This window comes from Calypte anna, chromosome 5A (assembly GCF_003957555.1).
Source record: "Calypte anna isolate BGI_N300 chromosome 5A, bCalAnn1_v1.p, whole genome shotgun sequence".
Classification (NCBI taxonomy): domain Eukaryota; kingdom Metazoa; phylum Chordata; class Aves; order Apodiformes; family Trochilidae; genus Calypte; species Calypte anna.
The window spans coordinates 2,545,952-2,566,302 of NC_044251.1; the positions used below are offsets into that span (position 1 = coordinate 2,545,952).

At 40.4% G+C, this 20,351-nt stretch overlaps 1 protein-coding gene across 2 annotated transcripts in view; it reads left to right on the forward strand.

Annotated features, from left to right (window-relative positions):
• Positions 1-234: 234 nt before the first annotated feature.
• The window catches only part of ZNF106 (zinc finger protein 106), a 47,657-nt gene continuing 27,540 nt past the window's right edge, over positions 235-20,351 (forward strand). The window contains exons 1-4 of one of the 2 annotated variants that reach the window (XM_030452583.1): positions 235-392; positions 9,286-9,371; positions 12,153-12,214; positions 18,178-18,375. In XM_030452583.1, coding sequence (XP_030308443.1) covers positions 9,318-9,371; positions 12,153-12,214; positions 18,178-18,375 — 314 coding nt within the window. In that variant the 5' untranslated portion in view covers positions 235-392; positions 9,286-9,317. Of the gene's footprint in view, positions 393-9,285; positions 9,372-12,127; positions 12,215-18,177; positions 18,376-20,351 lie in introns of those variants that run through there. The other variant, XM_030452584.1, reaches the window with a different exon arrangement.

Below are 20,351 nucleotides of genomic sequence, written 5' to 3' on the forward strand. Positions count from 1 at the left end.
GTTTATAGCCCTACATTTACGTGTAATAACAACGTTTATCAGCGTTATCGATTGGTGAGCAGCCCCGACTGACACCAAGCGCTGCTGCCCGCCTCATGATGCTCTTCCCGCCACCAGGACTACATTTCCCGGCAGGCACCGCGGAGCCCTGACGCGTTCTCCCGGCGTGCAGCGCGGCCGCTCGTCCTGCCTGCCCATTGGCTGCGCTCGGCGCTTGCCCCGCCCCGCCGCTCGCCGCGGGTCTCTGTGGGGTGGGCCCGGTCCGGTGCTGGTGCTGGTTCCGTGCGGGCGGTGGGCCCGGGGCAGGCGGCGGCAGCGGCAGCGGCCCGGTCTACTGGGTCCTGGGAAAGGGATGGGTTTCCAGGCCCCTGCCCTGGCGAGGGGTGCGGTGTGTGAGTACCGGAGCTGTGTGGGGGGGAGCTGAGGGAGCTGTGTGGTGGCTCCAGGGTGGTGAGGGGGGTTGGTTCGGTTCTGGCGAAGTGGAGGGGAGGGGAGGCAAGGAAGGCCCGGCCCGGGCTGGTCTGGTCTGGAGGGGTTTATGCAGCTATCATCCCGCCTTGGGGCGAGCATGTGTTTTGCTTTGTTTTGTGAGCATCCCTTGTTGCTGCGGTGGTGTGAACTTTGTCCTCCCCTTAAACACAAGCTTTGTTAGAGGATGTTCTCTGCTCAGCTACCGTGCTGTCTCCATACCTTCCAGGAGTGTTCCCAGGGGAATTAAAGCTGCTCACTCACTTTTCTTCATAAAAGCTAAGAATGCGTTGTAGTGAAAGGATGGATGTGGTGATAAATGCCTCGTAACCTAAAAGGAGTGTGTTTCACACGGGTAGAAGTGTGAAACAAGTCTTAATAGTACAGTGAAATTTTAAGGTATCTGAAAGTAGTCATTCATCACTGTAAGCAGGTAACTCACATGCAAACTTATATTAGGAGCTGCTCGGGGTTGCTTATGAACTTCAACTTGGAAGAGTTTATCAAGAGTTATCAAAGTTTTATGGTGGAAGTGGTGTGGGTGATTAAAATTTACAGTTTAATATACTTTATTGGTAGTGGTCTGGTAACAATGTAAGTAAGACATTTTACTTTCACCTTCATTCCTACACCTTCTGAAGTGCAGCTTTAAACATCTTCCTGCATTTGTAGAACAAAATCAGTTCCAGGCTTTGACCTGAAGTAGAAAAGGATTGAGGTTTGGTGGGCTTTGTTTTCAGCATGAGTTCCCAGAGCTGTTTTTCTCTATTTTTCCTGGATGTTTCTGTTATTTGTTACTTGTTCCAGTAAATGTTCAATGACAATGTTAATCTAACTGACTCTTTTGCAGAACTGATAGATCCTAGCCTAAAGAAAACCCACAAGCCTTCAAAAAATTTGGTTAATAGTTTTGCTGAAGTTTCAAAGTATCTCCTTAGGAGGACCACAATATTTGGGATGCATATTGCAGGTTCTAAGGGCCAGTATAATCATAGAATCATAGAATTGGCTGGGTTGGAAGGGACCTCAGAGATCATCGAGTCCAACCCTTGATCCACTCCCGCTGCAGTTCCCAGCCCATGGCACTGAGTGCCACATCCAGGCTCTTTTGAAATATCTCCAGACACGGAGAATCCACTACTTCCCTGGGCAGCCCATTCCAATGCCTGATCACTCTTTCTGTAAAGAAATTCTTTCTAATCTCCAACCTAAACCTCCCCTGGCACAATTTAAGACCCTGCCCTCTTGTCTTGCTGAGAGTTGCCTGGGAAAAGAGCCCAACCCCCCCCTGGCTCCAACCTCCTTTCAGGGAGTTGTAGAGAGTGATGAGGTCTCCCCTGAGCCTCCTCTTCTTTAGGCTGAACACCCCCAGCTCCCTCAGCCTCTCCTCATAGGGTCTGTGCTCGAGTCCCTTCACCAGCCTGGTTGCCTCCTTTGGACCTGCTCCAGGACCTCGATATCCTTCCTGAACTGGGGGGCCCAGAACTGGACACAGGACTCGAGGTGTGGCCTCACCAGGGCTGAGTATGTAGCTCCTAATCTTGGCAAATGGATTCCTATTCTGCAGTCTCTGTTGTGACAGACACCTGTATTACTTTTTTTTAGTCTTGCCTGGCCCTGGGTCAGTCTGATCACTGTGACCAAACTTCAGGCAACTTTTAGTTCAAAAATGCCACACACTGGAAGAGATGTGAACTAAATGCATGTTAATTTATGCAGAACTGTGATAGCCATTAGAAAGAAACCAGCAATCACTATCCTATAAATACGTACCTAGGTAAAATTAAGATATTATCCCATTGATTTTTTTTTCTTCTTGTAAAGACACAGTTTGTAAGATATCTGGAATCAGTTATTTTTAACATCTGGTAACCATTCATCTGTGAACTCTGCCACCAGATGGTGTCAGAAGATTTGAGATGTTACTTGGTTAAAGCTGATTGTAGGAAAATAAGAGGATACTGTGCATTACAAATAACTAATTAGTTTTTAGGAAAATGTTTTTCATATTTGTAGTGTAAGTCTCTTCCAGTCCTAGAATATTTTCCAGTTTAGTCCTAAGTTGCTGAAGCTGCTAATATTCAGTCCTGGGACAAACTGCAGTACAGAGATGTAAGAATTCAGACAGACTTCTATTTCTATTGCCTGGTGATTAGTGATGGCTGTCATAATGTTTTGGATCCTTAAATTGAATTTACTTGGCACCAAAACTCTGTATATTAAAGAATGACTTGACAGCCTCAGTTTGAGTGCCTCAAATCACTCTCCAGTGGTTTTTTATACTCTGTAGTGACTCTATAAATAAAAAGAGCCCAAGGACTGACTGACTGCTCTCCTACATAGAATCATAGAATCATAGAATTGGCTGGGTTGGAAGGGACCTCAGAGATCATCGAGTCCAACCCTTGAACCACCATTGCGGTTGCTAGACCATGGCACTGAGTGCCACATCCAGTCTCTTTTGAAATAGCTCCAGAGACGGAGAATCCACTACTTCCCTGGGCAGCCCATTCCAATGTCTGATCACCCTCTCCATAAAGAAATTCTTTCTAATCTCCAACCTAAACCTCCCCTGGCACAACTTGAGACCCTGCCCTCTTGTCTTGCTGAGAGCTGCCTGGGAAAAGAGACCAACCCCCCCCTGGCTCCAACCTCCTTTCAGGGAGTTGTAGAGAGCAATGAGGTCTCCCCTGAGCCTCCTCTTCTCCAGGCTGAACACCCCCAGCTCCCTCAGCCTCTCCTCATAGGGTCTGTGCTCGAGTCCCTTCACCAGCCTGGTTGCCTCCTTTGGACCTGCTCCAGGACCTTGATATCCTTCCTGAACTGGGGGGCCCAGAACTGGACACAGTACTCGAGGTGTGGCCTCACCAGGGCTGAGCATAGGGGCAGAATCACTTCCTTGGACCTTCTGGCGACACCGTTCCGGATACAGGCCAGGATGCCATTGGCCTTCTTGGCCACCTGGGCACACTGCTGGCTCCTGTTCAGCTTGTGTCTATGCAGTTTTTTTCTTTGGGAGCCAGAGCCATTTTGCCAAGGCCAGGTATGTGCTTCTGGGGAGCTACAACAGGTGGGATGTAGAGAGTTGTCTGGTTTGATTTGGGCTCTGAGTCCCTGTTCTTAACTTCTAATCTGTGAAAGAGACAGAATATGTCTATCTGTGAGCAGTAGTGTAAGCTGAAATTCCCCAGGAAAGAAAGGGGAATAAACTCACAAACAAACAAAACCCAAACCACCACCAACCAGTACTTTTCAATGTTACAGACTTGTGTAAAATCAAGTGGCAGGTGTTTCTATCATTCCTATAGATGTCTGTTTGTTGAAGGCCTTTTATAAAGTGACACAGAGTTATCAGAATAAGCTGTTGTGAAGTTTTTGATTCACAGAATCAAAAATACTTTGATACTTCAGAGAAATATCTAAATAAGTTATTTGCCCCACATCTTGTGGATCAGTTTTCCTTCATAGTAAGACTGTCTTAATCATTATTAATTATGTTTGAGGTGTGTACTTCTTGTGTGTAAAAAAGCTATTGCAAGTAATATAGCAATAAAGCATTTTTTTCACTAGGAAGGAGTTATCATCTCAGTTTACAACAAAGAAAAACAACTTAGTTTGGATAGTAGGAAATGATAAGCATTTCATATATATAGGGAATTGGAAAGATGCAGTTTGACTATGATTTAAGGTGTGTATATTATTCTAGGTTGTATTCTAGAGTTAGGTTTACTTGAAATATAAATAGACATTGGTGAAAACTTTGTGTTCATGACAGGTGTTCCTGAACCTGCACTGATCTAAGATATTTTTCTGCAGTCTCCTTATCTCCAGTATAACTTCCCTGTGTATTGTAAAAAGCCAGATGTACTCATGGGATAGGATGCAAACAGTTTCTTCTAGGTGTTTCCCAGGGTAGTTAGTGGAGTCTATTGCTTTGAACAAGAACTTAAGGAACTTTGATCTGTGAAATAACTCCTGGCTTCTGGCTCAGAGTCAAAACAGTTGAACTGTTTGGGCTGAACTGGGGCTGCCCAGTTTGAACATTTGTGAGTAGTGGTGCTGAGGGAGGGGTACAGAGTAACCTCAGCCCCTTGTGAGGATGAAGTTAAATCTTGGAAGGCAGGAAGGAGTTTACTTTGGAAAGTCTCACTTCTGGTAAAAGTCTTCTAACTACTGGGTTGTAATCCAGTTACCTCCTTTGCCACAGAAAACAACAAAAGAGAAAACAATACCCCTCTGGCTACAAAGCAGTTTGTACAGGGCATGATAGTGTGCTAGAGGAGAATAATGCTGACAGTCATGACTTTAATAAGTCTTTAACTTTCTGTTGGTTGATTGGATGAGGTTGAACAGATCAGCATCTCAGAGGGAAGGTTAAAGTGTCTCTACATGTGCCCAGAAGTAACATCAAGATAATTGGCAAAAGTTACGGTCTAGCAAGGGGATGTGAAGTCAGATGCCTCAAGGGCAGTGAATCTGGGAAGGAATGAGAGGCTTTGAATGTTCATGCTTTATTCCACTTAAATTCTGCTTGAAGTGATGAAATTCGAGCATAGATCTCTTTTCTTGTTATGGTGAATTGGGTTTGTACAGCATCCTCACAGCAGTACTGGACTTCGCTGTTTGGAGCAGTGTGCAATGGAAGGAAATGGTTTTATAACCATAAAATTTTTCCTTAAGAAAATACCTATTACTGGGCTTTAGTAAATCATTATTTGGTTAGATTAGCAATCATTGCTTCTTTGTAGCATTCATTTATCACCACAGGTGGTTGGGTACAGCTTTCTAAGACTTGTGTGAGGTTCTCCAGGCAGAATAAGTTGTGCTGATAATTAAACTACAGATGGTCGAGCCTGGCTGTGGTTGTTCCTGTGCTTTTCATTCCTAATTATTCTGAGCAAGATGCTTTTCAAAATCACCCAGTGCCCACTGTTTCCTTCCATCAACCAACTGCAGCTTTCACAAATGCACTTTGTGGCAAGTTGTCTGTCCCACATCTGTAACAGCTGTATTACTGTGCTACAGCTCAGCTAGGACATATGCAATTTTTTGCTGCAGGAGAGAAGTCACTGAAGGAATGACATAGCTGTGAGGAGCATATTACTCCAGAGCATTCTGAACTTCCAGACTTCTGGTCTTGTCAAGTGCAGAATTTCCACTGCTGTCCATTGGGACAGGCAGTGTTCAGACAGGGCACATTGCTCATCTCTTTGAGGCCTCCTGAGGATTTCTGGGCATCTGGAATGCTGGGCTGCCTGCCCCACTGCATGGGACTTGTGGCTTTATATAGTCAGAGTGTTTAGCCACTGATGTGTAGCAGATTTACCCTTGACATACATTTTTAATGTATGTTATCCGGTGAGATTGAATAACTGGACAAGTGGATGTTGTAGCAGGAAGCAGTCTAATGCTTGACTTTCTTTGTAGACTATTTTTACTTGTGAGAAGTGTTTCCCAAAATCTCTAACTCACTTAAGGTAAACTCTGGGCAGGTGCAGGCTATGGGCAAGTTGCACTTACATCCAGTAGTTGGAGAATGCATCCCTTCCCTCTAAAGCAAACAAAAAGATAACCCACTGCACAGTAACATTCCTTCTTAGGATTTCATCAAAACATTTCATGTGTTTTGAAAGCTTTACAGTGTTGACATGGGTTTTTCTCTTACACGGTAGTGGGGTCTTTTTGGGAAAGCTTTCTTTGCTTGCAGTTTGCTTTTTTTTTTTTTTTAGAATAGCTGATTTTCCTATTACCATTCCATAAGAAGTAATTTCTTATGCTCTGCCACAAGCTGATAATTTCAAAAGCACACACTTAAATTTGAGTGTTTTTATTTGTTATTAAGAATTTTTATTATGAATTGAAGTATGCCTACATGTATGTATGTAAAGCTGTGTTTCTGAAAGTGTGTGAAAGTTTTATGACTGAACAGACCAGTGTATGATGAGATGAAATGCCCTCACTGACTGCCTAACTCAAAAGCTCTCTGGTTCTTGTCACTCTTGCATCCTGAGTGTGGGAATGACTTGACTTTTTAATGTTTTTAATGAAAGCTCTTTTGCAGTGAAATTTAAATACTTCATTAAAGTGAGCCACGGGTTTTACAGCAGGATTTTGGAGAAAGCTAAGGAAGGGAGGTGGTTTATCTCCAGAGAGTAAATCAAAAGGTGATCTGGAAATAGAACAGTGGCCTTCTCCTGGTCCCTGTAGCATCTACTGAATCTCTTCTGAGTCCTTGATTCTAAGGGCTTCTCTCTGTGGAGGTGAAAGTTTCACTTTTCATAGTGACATCCAATAGCAGTTGAATTCCATCAGTATTTTTAGTAGTCTGCCACAAGTAATGCCCAGTTGATTGGGCAGTTAGCCTGAAACTCTTCTGTAATCGTGTGTAGTTACTGTATCAGCCAAAATAGTTGTATTGTTAGCTCTACCTGTGAAAGTTTTTTAATATTACTTTAATATTACTTGCTAGCTGGTGGCTGGTAGCTGGTGGCTAAGTCACCATGCTTTACTGGCCTGCTTTTCCTGGTTTGAGTCCCATGCTGCTCTTGCATGTGCAAAATGAATTGTTTAAATACTTGAGGAGTCTTAACAAGTTCCTGAGCACATGGAGGATGTGTTACTCTGCTTAACTACAAAGTATTGCCAGTGAAGAACACTGAGGGAGTACAGAATGCTTTAATGCAAAAGGAAGTATCTGCAGTTGGAGGAAGGATTAGCACCCTTGCTTTTCAGGAGTAACTTCATATTAATCTCATTAAAACAGCTATATTTGGATAGGCATCCAAACCTTTGTTACTTCTCTATAGTCAAAAATAATTCTAGATTTGTTGCAGCTGCACATATCTGCATATAAACATAATATTGATGTGCTCCTATACTCACCTAATAACTTACTGGAAAATCATAAGGCTGAAATACTTCATTTTCTCTCTCTGTTCATATTAACTTAAGCTTTCCTTCACTTACGGCTCAGCTGAAATACATCTAAAAATAGGTTATACTCTTTATATCTGGTTTTAAAACAATGTGTTCCAAAATTTGGTATTTTTGTCTACAGATCTGTGATGAAGGCAGGTGCCTCTGCATGCACACCTCTGGTACATGTATTTATATGTGATAAAGCTAGAGGATGCATATTTTAACACTGTCAGCTATTTCAGTGAGATTAAGAATGGCATCCTAGGAGTGTGGATTAGGGAACATAAAAAGATAATTAAATCTTCTGTTGTCTTTCATGTGTGTAAGTTTTGGTATGATGATGTAGATTTTTAAAATTTATTTTAGGGAGGAAGCTGCTTTCTCTGTTACCTAGAGGTAAAAAGGGCTACTTGAACTCTGTTTCTTCCCCTTAAGTTGTTTAGGTGCTGGTGCATATATTAACTGTAAGTTGACATGCATGTCTGGAGCAAGAGAGTTGTTTTTCAAATAACCACATTTTAAAAATGATAGTGGATTTTACTTATTTTTTCTGTTTGTTTAAAGTTAGGTTGTACCACTGGATGTCAGAGCTTCTTCAACTCTAGATAGAAAGCTGATTAAACTGGATTTGGTAAAAAATGCAGTTCTTTCCCTTTTCTCACAAGTTCTGGTTAATACCAGATTTGGAGGATTGGATGCCCCTGATACAGAGGTTGGTGGTAAATAATTAGAATTAACTTCACAGGGTAAGCAGTGGAGATTTGCTGTTGAGAAAGGTTTGTGTAGGTTAAATTTGGTGGTATGAGCTGAGTTAGCTCTAAAGTTGACTAATAGAAGATAGCAAAGCTTGGAAGGATTCATCTGTGTGGAGATAAAAAAAAATGGCTTGTAGTAAAAAGATAGATTTCTATCCATTTAAGGGTGAGGAGCTGCTTCTGCCAAGTTGAAAAAAAATTACTTGAATGCTTAACCATTGGTGTTTTAGTCTCTTAAAAGAGAAAGAGTAAAGATTGTACCATTTCACTTATGTAGACATAACTTTACTCATAATATAACCAAGACAGTCACATATCTCTGATTTAGAATGAATTAAACATTATGATAAAATAGGTACAGCATTTATTTGACCTGCTGCTGCTTTCATTTGCATATATGCAAGTCTAAAGTAGTGAAAATGTTAAATAACATTATCATGCAATGTTTATATATTTAGGGGAATATTGACTGAAAATCAATAGCTTTTGTTAATCATTCAAATACACAAGGTGCTCTATGTACAGCAGGGTGTTAGTGGGTGTATCTTAATATGTTGCTTAAAGTGAGTAGGTTGGTACATGCTTATGTATAGTGCTTATGGAGTTCAATGAGAAAAAATACTGAATTAAATCACTTTAGGTTTTATTTTATGGCAAATTAAATGGGTTGATAAACCTTGAAGACTGGTTGGCTTCTTTTTAATTCTCCTAGGGACTTCCAGTACCTTTCTTGAGCTGCCCTGTGGACCAAAATAAAGATCTGAGTTTGCACTGCATGGTTTTCCCAATTCCTTCTTTCCCTCTCCTCATCCTAGTTGAACAGTGCTTTCTTAATCTGATTTGAGTGGTTGAGAGAATTCCTACAGGTCTCTGTTTGCTTGTAGAATGAGTGCCATGTCTTGGAGGACAAGGAACAAAATGAAAGAAAGGGAAAGCTGCTTTTTGTTATACTTGTTTAGATGACTGTCTAAAATGACATTTTTTTTAAGAATTGACTATGCACAGGAGTTATATATTCTCTTAAAGAATCAATACAGGTGTTTTCATGAGTAGTAACCTACTTTTACTTGCCTTGCTAAAACAGACTAATGAAAAAAAAAAGTAATACTGAATATTGGTTTCTAAAATTATTTTTTTTTTTCAGGTATGGGGTAAGATCTGTCCAGAGTAATAAGAATGGTTCGAGAACGAAAATGCCTATTGTGTCACATTGTGTACAACTCAAAAAAGGTAAATAATGCTTTACAGATCATAGAATCATAGAATTAGCCAGGTTGGAAGGGACCTCAGAGATCATCTAGTCCAACCCTTGACCCACCGGAGCAGTTGCTAGACCATGGCACTGAGTGCCACATCCAGTCTTTTTTTAAATGTCTCCAGGGACGGAGAATCTACCACCTCACCGGGCAGTCCATTCCATAGCCTGATCACCCTCTCCGTGAAGAAATTCTTTCTAATATCTAACCTAAACCTCCCCTGGCACGACTTAAGACTGTGTCCTCTTGTCTTGTTGAAGGTCGTCTGTGAAAAGAGTCCAGTTCCCACCTCGCTACAGCCTCCTTTCAGGGAGTTGTAGACAGCAATGAGGTCTCCCCTGAGCCTCCTCTTCTTCAGGCTGAACAGCCCCAGCTCTCTCAGCCTCTCCTCATAGGGCCTGTGCTCGAGTCCCTTCACCAGCCTGGTTGCCCTCCTTTGGACCTGTTCCAGGACCTCTACATCCTTCTTAAACTGAGGGGCCCAGAACTGGACACAGTACTCGAGGTGTGGCCTCACCAGTGCTGAGTACAGGGGCAGAATCACCTCCCTGGACCTGCTGGTGACGCTGTTTCTGATCCAGGCCAGGATGCCATTGGCCTTCTTGGCCACCTGGCACACTGCTGGCTCATGTTCAGTTTCTTGTCGATGCAGACTCCCAGGTCCCTTTCTGCCTGGCTGCTCTCCAGATCTATCACTAGATACTAATATGAAGATACTAATATGAAATGCATGCAGGAAATGCTTCCATTTTAAAATTATGTGAAGCATTAAGGTTTTTACCTCTATCAGGAATATGCTGATCCAGGTGTATCACAAATCAAATATGTTTGCATGTTCTTCAGAGGGTCTTTCCTGAAATTAGCTGTGCTGTATGCTTTATTCTGAATTTTTAAAATATTAAGGTCTTTGTGGTTTTTATTTTTTGTATAAAGATACTGAAGTGAAAAGCATTCAGACTCTTTTGGATCTAAGTGGTCACCTGTTAAGAATACTGTTAGATACAGTTTTTTAATTCCTTTTGGGAGGTCTGTGTTTCCATATTGAGGGAGGATGTGGAATTATGGAGCACAGAATGTGATGTTGATTTAATACAGCACCACATGTGTCAGTTTGTTGTGTATCTGCATATCATGCACAGCCTGCACTGGATCTGAGTGTTTCTTGTGTGAGGTTCAACAAAGCCAAGTGCAGCTACAGGCCTGGGGGAAGGTGGCTTGAAAGCTGCCCCCAGCTGGGGGCACCTCCTGGTTGACAGGAGTTGAATATGGGCCAGCAGTGTGCCCAGGTGGCCAAGACAGCAAACAGCATCCTGGCCTGCATCAGAAATTGTGTGGCCAGCAGGACTGGGGAGGTGATTGCTCCCCTATACTCTGCAGTGATAAGGCTGCACCTTGAGTACTGTGTTCAGTTTTGAGACCCTCACTACAACAAGGATGTTGAGGTGTTTTAGTGTGTCCAAAGGAAAGTAACACAACTGGTTAAGAGTCTAGAGCTTAAGTTTAAAATGAGGGAATTGGGATTGTTTAGTCTGATGAAGAGGAGGCTGGGGGAAGACCTTACCACTATCTACAATTAACCTGAAAGGAGGTTGTAGCAAGGTGGGTGTTGGTCTTTTCTCTCAAGTAATAAGTGATAAAACAGGAGGAAATAGCCTTAGATTTGCTAGAGGAGGTTTAGATTGGATATTAGGGAAAATTTCTTCACTGAAAGAATTCTCATGCTCTGGAACAAGAGTGCCAAGGGAAGTGGTGGAATCACCATCCCTGTAGATATTTAAAAGAATGTGTATGCAGTGCTTAAGGACATGGTTTAGTGTTGGACTTGGCAGTGCTAGCTTAATGGTTGGACTTGATGATCTTAAAGATCTTTTCTAACCAGAATCATTCTATGACTCTGTTCATGGACTTTCATGATGTTGCTTAGCCATGTGGTGCATGAGTATCTTGCAAATGCTGATGTATTGATTCACACAGCTCGTCAAAGTTGAAGATTATTTTCCCTTTGCAGATGGGGTTTCAAGGACTAAAGAGGATAGTGATTAGTATCTGTTCCTTGAATGTTTCCAAGCACTTCAGATAGGACACCAAGAGAAGGTTGAGTCTTCTGAACTGCTTCCTTTTGCTGAATTACAAACATTCTTTCTCTTCCACGAGCTCTCCTTCAGTAGTAATTAATTATAACAGCAGTGCAGGTCACAGATCAAAACTGCTGTAAATGATAAACTGTATACATTGTGTACATCTCAGTTTCTGAAGTGCATCTAGCAGAGTAAGATAGTAAGATGTGATGATGACATGACAGCTGTGTCATAATATAAATACAGAGAGACTGCTCAGATTACACAGGAAACCAGTGCCTTAAGTACTGTGATTGTGGAGAGTGGTATCAATGAGACCTTTAATGAAAATTACCATTAATGATCAATAGTAATTTTCAAATAGTGGTCTAACAAGCTTTGCCATATGCACTCCTATTTTTCTTTCTCCTGGAATTCTGCTCTCCTTCTGTTGAATTCTAATGACTCTTGTGTGTCCTTCCTTAGGAAAGGTAATATCATATGACTTCCTGAGACTGTGACTATTTGTGCTTTCATGGTCATAGAAACACAAATGACAACTGCTACAGCCCTGCAGGAGCAGAGTGCACCTTCCTGCATGTCAGGAGAGTTCTCAAAAGTGAGACTTTCAAATATGATGGACCATTTATTTCTTTTTTTCTGTTTTGACCAGTTGTACTTTTTTCTCTATGTTGAAGGAGATGGAAGAGCACATGAGAAGCATGCTTCACCACAGAGAACTTGAAAACTTGAAGGGAAGGTATGAAACCAATCTTGCATCCTTCCTCTTTGCATTTTGTATGTCACTCTCTGGAAGAACTCATGTCTTGTCTCCCATACAAGCCAAACTGCACAATTTATTTTGATGCACAACTTTGTTGCATGCCTTGTGATAAGGCTGGCAATGAATATGTTCTTTTAATGTCAAAAACTCAAAACCAATGTGGAAGGAAGCTCTCCTGTATTTTGTGGGCTGCAGAGAAATAAAATGGAAGGTCCTGAGGGTTTCCTGCTTGCTTTCTTGGAAGCATTAGAATTTTGCCTTTGGCAGAATTATGGACACTGCTATTTTCCTTTTTTAACATCTTTTGTAAAAGATTTCAGTGCTGTAGAAACAATTGTTGATTTTTAAAATTACTGTGAGAAGACTGATATCCTGGATATAAGGTGTGCATCTACTTAAGTGACTGCCTTGTCCTCTGCCACCTTGGTCCAGTTGTTTGCTTAGGGGACCTAACCAGGGTGGATTGTGTTGTCCTTCCAGTTTCCTTGGGTTTATCTGCAGTCTTTAGAAAGCAGTAGGAGGGAGTTAAGGGGTGTTCAAATATCACCCTGATATTATGGAATTGGTTTATAACCATAGTGCACTTAAAAGTCCTTTCAGAGGTATGGGTTTTGAGGTAGCCAGGTCAGGTATTTTCCACTTAAGTATTTGATCCAGAGACTAATTTTTAGTAATCTTGCAGCACTAACTTTATATGGAAATAGCAAATCTCTTTTAAACACCTTCTAAAAGACTAAGAAGTGATTTTCTTTCACTTTTTAGAGGTATGGGAGATCCATTTTGTCAGGCCCATCTATTTTATATCCTGAGAAGAAAAACTGTAAACTTCTTCTGTTTTCATGCTACCTTTTTGCTCATGTAGCTTTTATTCTTGTTTTGTGTAAGGTGAGAGGAGCTGTTAGGGCTCCACACCTCTTTAACCTATTAAAGGGTGGGTGAGTGAAGTTAAGACTCTGATCTGTGCTGTGATAGATACTAATGCCACAGTAGTGAAGTTGTGCCAGGTTGAACTCTATTAAAACTCTTTAACTGTTTTGTTTTATAATGTTTCAAAACTAGAGAAAGTTAGAAACATAATTATTTAACTTTTTCTATGCAAAGCATGTGTATAGGTGCAGAAGACTTCATGTTTGGAGTGCAAGATTGAATTATTAATTATTGCTGGAGGTTTTCTAAACCAGCAGCTTAGAATGGTTTTAGGTTAAGATTTCCAGAAAGTCTGTAGCATGTATGTTCCATGCTCACAGGTGCCAACATTCCAAATTCTCCCACTAAAATAAAAAAATACTTTTATTGCAGAACATTAAGGGAAAAGGTGCTGCTTACCTAGAAGTACAATTTAGTAAATAACCTCTGTCTAATTTCTACTTCTCTTTAATATTAAATTAATTTGTGTTAATTTAATTTCTGTCTTCAGAATCTGTATCATCAGCCTGTCTTTAAGCAGATGTTGTGTGAAAATGTATCAGATGAAAATAATCTTTCCTGCTTGAAATTAGATTGGTTTAATTTGTTAATCCTGAAGTTGTCAAGATTAACAAGTTATTTCTACATGACATTGGGAAAATGTATAAATGCAGCTTTTTGGAAGCTATTTCTTCTTTTGGCTCCCACCCCTCCTCACCCCATATAAAAATTGAATTTAGTAGAGATGGAGGGCTTAAAAATGATAAATTCCTCACTTTCCCCACTCTCTTCTTTTTAAAATGTTTTTCTTCTGCTGTTGCCATTCTGTATTTCTTCCTTTTTTTTTTGTCCTGAATTCAGCTAGTTACTTAAAAAGAAAACCCCACAAAACTGGGGCTTTGGAGCTAGGAACATTCTGAAAATGTGCCTGGGCTGCTATTCAGTGTCTGTCCTGTTGGGCATGAAAAGGATTTGTTCTGTCACTGAACAGCTGCAAATAGGTTGCTTAGAAATCAGAATGTCCCCTGTACTAGATGCTGTCTTGGGGATCCTGGTAAGCTAACTTGCAGATCATTTCTGTTCTGAATTTTCTTATGATATTTCTGAGATCAGGTTAAAGTTTCACATGTTTTGGCATCTTATTTCTGGCTTTAGCTTTTTGTTTGTTTTATTGGGTTATATTAGTTTATGACTCTTGAAGGTAACAGTAATTTCTACAGTAATTTATAGAAATTATATATTGTGTCTTCAGGGGCTTGCAAGTGATCTGACAATTCTTGGTTTTCCAGTTCAGTAAGATTGAAAGGAAATTAAATTTGTTTCATCATCATTACATTTTTATTACTGAGTTAACTGTCTTCATTACTTCTTTCAGAAGAATTAATGGAAGATGTTTTTACTCAGAATTAATAATGAACTTCATTTTTCACTGTACAGCAGCAGCCCTGTTCTCTTCCCCTGTATCTCTCCCTCTTACCCCCGTTTATGTTTAGTAAAAGTCTTTTAGGAGTCTCACAGCCTCTTAAAACAAAAGTTACTCCAAGTAGAAAATGTGAAGCACAAGCAACAGCCTTGTGAGTGTGGCTGAACTCTGTGAGGATAATACTATTAACTATACTATAAATAGTATCAGCATCTTACTACCTTCAAATTTAACATCCAACTAGAAATTACTTTTAATCATGTGGGGAAGAGATGAAGGAAATGCATACATTGAGTCACACTTTTCTCCTATTGAAGTTAATTTAGTAATATCAAGGGATAGAATAATAATAATAATAATAGTTTTAAGGCTCTTCTCTTCATGAAGTCTTACTCCTCATGATACTGTTTTGGTTTGCACAGCAGGGACCAAAGTTGAACACAATACTGCAGGTGTGGTCTGACAAGCACAGAGCAGAGTGGGATGATGACTTCTTTGTCTCTGCTGGTGATGCCCTTGTTGATGCACCCAGCATCCTGTTGGCTTTCTTTGATGCCACAGCACACTGTTTGCTCATGTTGCTCTCACCTCTTGATATTTTTCTCTCCTCCTACTCATCTCTCCTCTGCTCTGAAGTCTTATAGCTGATCATTTCCCCTTCTTGAATATGTTAATTGCAGGCTATTGTCACTGATGGCTTCAGTATTAGCCAGAGGGGAGGACAGGGAGGGGGGGAATGGTCATTTTGGAGCCGGGAGAGCTTTCAGCAGCTTCTTACAGGGGACCTCTCCCCCACTACCAAAACCAACACCACATCAACCCAGAACAGGTCCCTTCCAACCCAAGCCATTCTCTGATGTCCTATGTTGTGGAATATCCCTTTGGTCAGCTGATTCAGTTATCCCAGCTGTGACCCCTTCCAGTTTCTTGTGCACCTCCAGCCTACTTGCTGGTGGGGGTGGTTTGGAGAAGAGGACTTGACTGTGCGAGCATTGCTCAACAGTAATGAAAATATCTCTGCATTATTATGTCTTTCTAGCACAGATTCAAACCACAGCCCTATTCTAGCTACTATGAAGAAAATTAATTCTGTCTCAGCCAAACCCAGCACAGATATATAAGGAGAACTGGATGTCAAGTACAGAGCTTTAGTGGGTTTGTTTAGTTCTGCTTTTAGTTGAAAGTGAAATAACCTCTTGTCTGAGGGACATTGAGTCTGCTAGCTGAAGTACACTTCCAGTAAATAAACGTTCTTGGATGTTTTAATGCTGGAGATAGTTTTGTTGTGTTTATTTCAAACTGCTTTTGACCCTCTTGTTGAGGAGCTAAGATAGTGCAGTGTTCCTGCATGGTGAGGAAATGCAGATGCATGATCAGTGTGTTCTGGCTGATATTAACAGGGATACAGAAAGGAAAGAACTGAAGGAGGTCTAAATTCCCTTAACTTACCTAAACTCTTAGCCAATTAATCTTAACTTAAGCATTTATTCATGTAGAAAAAGATAGTGTTGTGTTTTTCCTTCAGGTTCATGTAGATTAAGAGCAGGACACAGAAATCTAGCCACCCCCCATGTGAGGCTTGTTTCAGGCTGTCAGTTGTTAGAAGAGTTGTTGTGTATGTAATATTTCTATCATTTGTCATTAGTAGTATTTGTAATTAGTGACTTGCTTGTTAGGAGTGATGGAAACTACTTCTTTGTCCTTAGGCCAGCTGCTACCTCACTGGCTTTGCATTTCTTTATTTAGACTATAAAAGAGGATGATGAAAGTTTTATGAAAGAACTAAAACATGGATCTTACAGAGGATTTGGGCTGTTCTCTGAAACATAATTAGTACCCATTAAGGTATAGTTCTTGTTGAAGTGTCCTTGTGATTTAAGTGGAACGTGCTGTTAGAAGAGCAGTGTTTCTAGCAAGAAGCCAACTTTCTATTTGCAGTTTGCCTTGTGTGATGACCTAAGTTAAAAATATGGCAATGGCATAACTGTGCCCTTCATGAGTGTGAGAGGATTCATCCTATGGCATTAGCAAAATTTACTGACTTGGTTTGGTTATTTTTACTGGATTAATGAGATAGCCCAAAGTACAATATATAGTACCTCAGCTTTGAGTATTTTAGGGAGTATGAAGTGGGGAAAATGAAATACACCTCCCTCAGGAAAATACAGACTAGATTTGTAAGCTACTGACTTTGTAAATGAAATTTATCAAAATGTTTACCTGAAATGAGTCAGGTTGCAGCATACAAAATAGTTAAATAAAGTCTAAATTAATTATGAATTAGTCTGTTCAAATTGATTAATTATCCCAACTATGTTAGCAGGAAAACCACAGATTTCCAGGATAAATAAAGCGTAGCAGCTGACACTCCATTAGCGACTCTGATAAAGATGTTGGCTTAATATTTTCTGATTAACCTTCAGATCTTTTTATAATTTTATTTTATACTTACTCTGAAAAAAGACAAGGATTCATGTTTGTCTTTCTTCTCTGTGGAACCCATTTTTTAGCCCCAGTCATGAGTTCTGTGTTGATGTTACAATGCTACTGTTACGAGACTTTCACCTCAAGTGTGCCATGGGGATATACAGATCTGCTTTTGTGAATTAAATGGCAGAACTAAAGACAGCATTGTGGAGCCAGGCAGCAAGTCCTAACTTGGGTCTGCTGACCTATTTGTAGTCAACTATGCCCTCATTACATTTTTTCTGATTTTTTTTTTTTTTTTTTTTAACTGGTGAACGTGTTTTCCTAGTTCAGGTTTATAATGAAATACACATTTTCTTAACACTGCAGTATTGAAAGGATCTGCCAGAACAAATAAGGTATTTTTAGAAATCTGAATTAAAAAAAAAAAGGTTAAAAAAAAACGTAACCGTAATGCAGTATTCCCTGAAACATGAGTAAAACCATTTGTCTGACACAGCTGTCAACTTCCTCCAGCTGAAATAATTCCTGTATTTTTTAAGATAAGTCCTCTAAAGTAGAAGGCAGACCTCATGCACACTTGAACCAAATAAAGTACAGTGAACTGAAGATACCCTCTCATCATTCGCTGTGCTCTGGAGTCTTTGGATTCCAGGCAGCAGTCTCAGCTGTCCCAGTTTAGGCTATGTTGTGTCAGGATAGGCTGTATCCATGGTCTCCCTCCTCCCATTTCTAAATTTTACTGGGGGAAGGCTCAAGGCAAGGATTAAATGTAGAAGCTGTCACCAGGCTTCCCCAGTGCAGCTGGCACCATGGAAGGGCTTCAGAGCAGCTCCTGCTAGCTCTGTAAGCCTTCCACTCTGCCTCCTGGCTCACTATGTTTCCTCTGAAAAGACTTTGAGTACAACAATTCAAGAAGAATTAATTCCTCATCCTTGTAAACTGCAGCCCTATTACCAAGTCTTCGACCTCTTGATTGTTGGAAAAAAATCTTTTAAAAGCTGACCATCAGAATAATTAGACCTTGAAAGAACAAGCCAGAGAATTCAAGTTACTTAAGTATACTGAGCAAAAATCTAGTTGCCTGGAACTCGGGCAGCTTCAGAGGAAACAAAGTAAGATCAGAGAAACCTGCCATGCCTGTGGGCAGAGTTGAGAGTCCACCCTCTGCCTCTCTTCCTAGGGACAGCAACCACGAGTGTCGGGTGTGCAGGGTGACACTCGTGGGTTTGTCAGCATATGCCAAGCACATCTCCAGCCAGCTGCACAAAGACAATGTTGATGCCCATGGCAGGAAAGAGGAAGAGAAAGAAGAGGCTGAAGAAGAATACCTTGACAAAGAACTCATTCAACTAATCAAGCAAAGGAAGGAACAGAACTGGTGAGTTTTTCGTTCTCCTCTTAGGTCATGGAATTGCTTTAAAAACACAGTTAGGATACCAACTAGCCTAGCTGCTCATGGTAAACTCAGGTAAACTACCTGGTGTCTGTATATTTGTTTTGAGAACAATCCAGGAGACCTATTTGGATATTGAAGTTCAAGTATGTAAGCATGGTTCTGCTGAATGTTCTTGTTCTGTTGATCCACTACAAGTAAGGAAATAACAGCTATCCCCCAGTGTGGAATATTGTGTTCTGAGAGCCTTAATGTTTTTATTTTTAGTATTTGATGCCCATGTTACTGAAAGGCTTAATAAATGTGACAGTAGTGCTAATATTTTTGGGGCAGGGGTTGTCTGTAGGAACCTGGCCATTTGGAAACTGTTGCTGAATGTGCTTTGTTGTAAAACTTCAGTCTATTTTAAAAACTTAACTAGATTGTTCTGTCAGTGTCACACAAATCTTACTTGAAAGAAATATTTTACCTGTTTTATCTTCTTGCTTACTGTTACCAAAACATAATTTAGTGGCTCACTTTGAAGTAGAAGATTGCAGAGAGTAGTAAGTATCTCCCTCTGTCTTCCATGTGGCTCTGCAAATGTGCATCACTAGTAGGGTGTTCCAGTTGGGAATCTTAATATTTTAATAGATTTTTGGTATGGCAGTGGTATTAAAGGGGCATAAGAACAAAAAAGAAGCTCTTGCTTGTTCTGAGATTTCAATTAGCATCTCCAAGCACACAAATTCCTGTATTTGGGTTTGATACCATTCTGTCATACCAAGGTGTCCCTGTACTGCATGATGGTCATGTTCCCCTATCACTGTAAGTAGTAGCAACACTGTGGCTTTTTTGTGGTGAAGGAGTAATGCTGTCAGTATTCCCAGGCAATTACAATCTTTTAAATCTCTCTGCTGGATACTAGTTTGGAGAGGGAAGAAAAAGAAAGTAAATGGATTAAGTTATTAATACAGCAAAATTGTTTCCATTAGATCATAATCTCTTTGGGCCCACTCCTGGAATTCACAGTATCACTTAGATTTTGTTTCTTGGAGTTCTTGTCTTACAGTTCACTTTTTATTGTGCAACAGGTCATTTCCTATTGGAGAGTAATTATTCGTGCATCTTTTTAGCAAAACTAGAATGTGTTTAAAACTTAGAGTGGTACAATATGAATTTTCAGATTACTTAAATAAGTTGCTGTTGAGTGATAGTGTGTAAGTTTCCTGTCTTGTCCAGGGATCATGAATGAAACTGTTCCTGTAATGTCAGAAAGAAGCATTTCTGTGGTCAGTTTTTCCAAAAACTTTTAATAAAAACTCTGCATTTGGTAGAATAAATACCTAGAACATTTAGACTGCTGATCCTGGAAACAGCTGTTGGTGTTAGGGCAGCATTTATCTCTAAATGGACATGTGACAATTTACCATGTGTTCATGATAGGTTGCCAAGCACAAGTACTATCCAAAGGGCAGTAGATCTCACTTTTGGGAGGCTTGCACAGACTCAGCATTGCCCGTTTTGAACTGTTTGAGTCTGTTGGTTAATACAAGACAAAACACTTTTCTATCTTAGTTACAACCTCTGTGGATGTTTTACATTTATGTTTTAACTGCTTTTCTAATGCAACTTTCCTTCTGTTTTGTGTCAGTTTACTCTAGTTACACCATCTAACACCAGTGGGATAGTCTTCAGAAAAAATATACAGTTAGAAGAGTTACTGGCTTGCAAGCTGCTTGCCTGGGGTTTAAACCTCTACCAGCTCCTGGGTGTGGGACTAAGGGGTTGTTCCCGTGTAAAAGAGGAAGAGGTACAGTGGATATATATATTAAAATAACCAAACCAAAACAAAAATACCCCCAAAAGAACCAAACAAAAAACCCAAAAAAGGCAAAGTTCAGGTTTGCTCGTTTGCTCCATCCAATTAAGAAATAACCTTAGCTTCAGGTAGGAATGCTTCCCAGTACTTCACTTAAGGG